Source organism: Nicotiana tomentosiformis, chromosome 10 (genome assembly GCF_000390325.3).
Source record: "Nicotiana tomentosiformis chromosome 10, ASM39032v3, whole genome shotgun sequence".
In the NCBI taxonomy this organism is placed as follows: Eukaryota; Viridiplantae; Streptophyta; class Magnoliopsida; order Solanales; family Solanaceae; genus Nicotiana; species Nicotiana tomentosiformis.
In genome coordinates this window covers 10,485,216-10,489,655 of record NC_090821.1, presented here as the reverse complement: position 1 = coordinate 10,489,655, position 4,440 = coordinate 10,485,216, and the positions used below count along the sequence as shown (strand labels likewise).

The following is a 4,440-nucleotide window of genomic DNA, read 5'->3' as shown; positions in this document are numbered from 1 at the left end:
TTATTAAAAATTAATATGACAATAAAGAAATAAATTTATCAATAATAAGAGATAATTATATAAATAATATACTACTATATATAGAGAAATAGTAATTTTGGGGCCCTTAAATTTTTGGGGCCTAAAGCAAGTGCTTCACTTGCTTTAGGGTCAAGCCGCCCCTGCAAGTACGTCCTAGATCCGATCTTTGACATGTAAATAAATTTTAAGCACAAAAAATCTGCCTACAATTGTTATTGTCTTTCGTTCCGTGTTACGAACATCTATATGCAATCCTTCACACGCTATGCTTCATAATTCAGTAAGATCGTTCTTAATGTGAGGTTATCAATAGTTGTATGAGTCAAATTGAGTTTGATGAGATCAATAGGGGTAATGAGAAAAGAATAAATTTGTAAAAAGTATATATAACTTAAATCCATAAAAATTAGGGGTAGATGAAACTGTGGAATAAAAAGAATATGGGTGGGTAAATAACACATGAAAAGGAGTTTCTGATTTCTAAGGGGCCCAAACAAAATTACATTCCTTGGTAGGGAACAAATATTGCAAGGCCCAGAAAGCCCCTAAACAATTTGTAAAAGTTCAATATATCCATTAGATATGACTTCATACTACAAGTCCTTCAAGTTCTCTATCCCAAGCCATCGGTCCTTGTACATGGGAGAGGGCACCTGCCACAATTAAAATTTAAAAGTATATATCATGAAAGATGCATTAGAAAACTTATATTTATCTAAAATAGACAATTATAATGACCCCCCTAGTGTCACAACAGGTCCTCTTGATCAGCTAAGATGCAACAATATCCATCATATAGATTTAGATTTTGGACTTGTCAAAATGCAAGAGTAAACAGATAGTAACTCTTCTCTAGAGTAAGAACACATTGCTGTTTTGAGAACTGGTTTTTCTCACCTGTGTACTGGAGATACATCTCCAACGCCCCACACGAGGTCCCTTGTCTAGAAGCATTCTCAACCCTGTATTCTTGGCTGACATTCCAAACATGTACCTATACAAGTTTCATAATAAGTTAGGAGTATTTGAGTACTGCCAATTTGATCAACTTGCTAATACTAGAAAGTAGCTTGGGCGAAAATCAACTCACTTGCATCGGCGTGCTTTTCTTCTCCATAGAACAAGGGATATAATCCACTGAATAGAAATAAATAGACAAATATGTCAGCTGTAGTAAACCATGACAAGGACCAAAAGGAAACCAGATCCCCGGGGGGGGGGGGGGGGGGGATCAGATGAGGTGGAGCAAGGGTGGCAAGTTTTCATATCATAAGGCAAGAAGTAGCTTTTGCTAATTCTTAACAAAAAAAGATGCTTCAAAATGTCCTGTACAAGTACATTATTTCAGAACTAATATAGTCATCGATTAAGGAAAAAATCAAGTGAAATTGACAAAATTGAGTAACCTTGTTTCTGTTACCTTTGCAATATCTTGGACAAAAACCTTATGCATCATATATTGTGAACTGAAATGACAATTTACTGGGAAACAGGACATATTGATCATCGTTATTCTAGTTATTGTACCTTGAAAGCTGACATGAGTGAAAAGCCCCCAATTACAGATGGCTTCCTAACTCGTGTCTTCGCTGCAGGTGACATCTCTTTGCACAACTGCTGAGCAATCTCCTTGAGCAATACCATCTGTGCATTATCAGTCCGCATAGAAATAATAGCCTGCCTCATTGACTCGCGATCAGCCTCTAGTGCCTGAAGCCTAAGGTACAGTTTAGTGACCTCAGGATCTCCAAAATCTGTATGATTGAATGACTCCCTTGGGGTAACTATATAATCATCAGCTATTCCAGCCGTTGCCTTGGGGTCGACGTTGTATCTAGCCTCCTGGTGTATAGAATCAATAGTGTACACTCTGTCACTCATGTCATCTCCCACTTGTGATGAATTATCCACCTTTGGATACTCCTCTGTTTGTGACTGTTGTTTCCTAGTGAAATCTGAGCTTATTTCTTTAATTTTTGCAAAAGGAGAAGCTAAACTATCAGTTGAGTATTTCCTTAAATGTCTCAGCCTCCTTGGGGAGTGACCAACTATAACCTTTTCAAGGACATTGTTCTTAAATAACTCTCCATCAGTAGTGCTTCTTGGTGTCTTCTCCAGCTGATTGATCCTATCCTCCAAATCTCGCAATTGATCATGCGAACGTGGGGTCTCTCCAAATGCATATTTCTCGTCCTCGATATCCACCACCTCTGAGTATACTTGATTCTCATTTGTATAGCATTTCAAGGGAGGGTAATCATATGTAGGGATTTGATCAATTATAGTCTCATCAGCCATAGTACTATTGTTTCGGCTAAAACAGCCGCCCCCATTCTCTCCCTCCACCTCAGATTCGGTGAGGCCATAACTCATCATTCTGTGCTTATACATTTGTACCTCACAAGTCAAGGACTGAATTGTTTGCTCCCTTTTGTACAACAAATCCTCCAATGCCATAATCTCCAGCTGGTCATGTGCCTTTTCCTCTTCAGTCAACCTCTTGAATTGTTTTAATTCCATTTGAGCTTCTGCCTTTTCTCTTTGCACCCTCAATATCATTGACATTGCCTCTTTGGCTGCTGAGGAGGATGCATTTCTTTCTTCCTCCAACTCACTGCTTAAGTCCTTAATTATCTGTTGTTGGCTGCTCACCATTTCCCGAAGGGCTGCACATTCGTTTTCGAATTCAACACGAGCTGTTTGAGGTAAGATGAAAAGCTTTTTCTCATCACCTTCAGCACATGACGACTCATCATACTTCCGCTTCACAGACCGAAACCAAGTCCCTGAAAAGGATCTTTTCATCATACAACAACTGCACTCGCGATCACAACATTTGACCGGTCTGGTTGACAAGGCCGATTTTTCAGAATCCATTATCCTACCAACATCCACCAAATTGGAAACAAATGGAGGGGGAAAAAGGAAAACTGCCAAGGCTTATAGTCTATGTGGTATCATTGGCTCTAATCCTCAAATATTTGCTTGGATTCGCCTCTGTCCCAAATTCCTCCCTCTTACAATGGATCGGATGTGGCCATATGTTCATGATTGGATTTGCCCTTTCCTCATTCACAGTCCTGCAATAAATATTGAAAATATATATCTAGCACAAACACAAAACCACAAAATACACATAAAATTATACATTTGAACCATGGACATAGATTGAAAGCATGTCATTTAACGTTATTTTTTAATAATTGTTATATATCCATGGCATGCATGCATGAACAAACACTAGCTAATACGTACACGTGCATCCACGACTTATATACTAGATTCTCATACGTGCATATAAAGAGAAGGAAAGAAGATGATCATTAGGGTACCTGGAAATGGGGAAATGGAATGTTGCACTTAATTGCAGAAAAAGATGATGTTCTACACCTCTACAATATTTAATCCAGGAAAAAGATCAATACATTCCTAATTGAGAAGGAAAATCAAACGAGGCAGAGGGAGAGAAAGAGGGTGGGAGAGGGGTATTTGGATATATATATACCTCCTGTACTTTGGAAAATAAAACAATATGGGAAAATGATGACCGTTAATGTTGGTTATTATGGTTGGATGATAATCCTGTGTTTAGGACAAGAAGTACGTTTGTACTACGTGTTGACACAGTCATGCAACTGGTAAGTCAATACAGGGTTCAAAGTAGCTTTTTCGGATGAAAACTAAGCTTCTTTGGTGCCAAAACTAGGACACTGACGTCTAAAATAGAGCGAACCGGCCAATTTCATGTATACCCAAATTCAACCTCTCATTACTGTACATTAAATACAGTAGCACCCGCAATCATCAAATTCTGGATCCGCTTACACTCTAATTAAGAGCTGCGCTCAATTTGCATCTCATAATTCGACCCACTTTCTGCATCTCTTGATCTACCTCTGATCTAATTATTAATTAACAACATATAGAAACATGAAACTAACAGCATTTGGTGAGATATAATATATATATCGAGCTTTGAACATACCTTAGTTTGGAATCCTTGCAGGGTTGCTTCATCTATTTTATTTGAAATAGAGTGATAAGATGTTAACATTGTCCTTCCAAACATGCTAGACATTCATCAGCAAAATTTCTAATTTATTCATTTCAATTTATGTGATATTCTTTTATTTTTTTTAATGTATTTGGAAATGTTTGACATTATTCCATTTCTATACAGCTTTATCAACCCACAAAAGTTCAAAATTTTTAAACTACTCATACTTTAATGCCTGATGTGCTAAATTTAGTTTCTTACTTTAACCAATATAAGACATGTAATTCCATGTCACTTAGTCAAACATCATTGTGTGAAATGGAATCGAAAACGTAATATTAGATTTATAAGAATATTCTCTCAAAGTATTTATTTCAGGCATAAGTTACGTTCAATATTTAAGAATACAATCTACTAGACTT

The 4,440-nt window shown here is 37.2% G+C and overlaps 1 protein-coding gene across 1 annotated transcript; it reads right to left on the bottom strand.

Annotated features, from left to right (window-relative positions):
• Positions 1-391: 391 nt before the first annotated feature.
• On the bottom strand, positions 392-3,511 carry LOC104094500 (myosin-binding protein 7-like). The gene is made up of 5 exons (XM_009600452.4): positions 3,354-3,511; positions 1,549-3,101; positions 1,112-1,158; positions 919-1,015; positions 392-674 (listed from the first exon to the last, which is right to left on the bottom strand). Exons 2-5 carry the CDS (start codon positions 2,896-2,898, stop codon positions 615-617), a joined length of 1,554 nt encoding a protein of 517 aa, XP_009598747.1. The 5' UTR covers positions 2,899-3,101; positions 3,354-3,511; the 3' UTR covers positions 392-614.
• Positions 3,512-4,440: the final 929 nt, after the last annotated feature.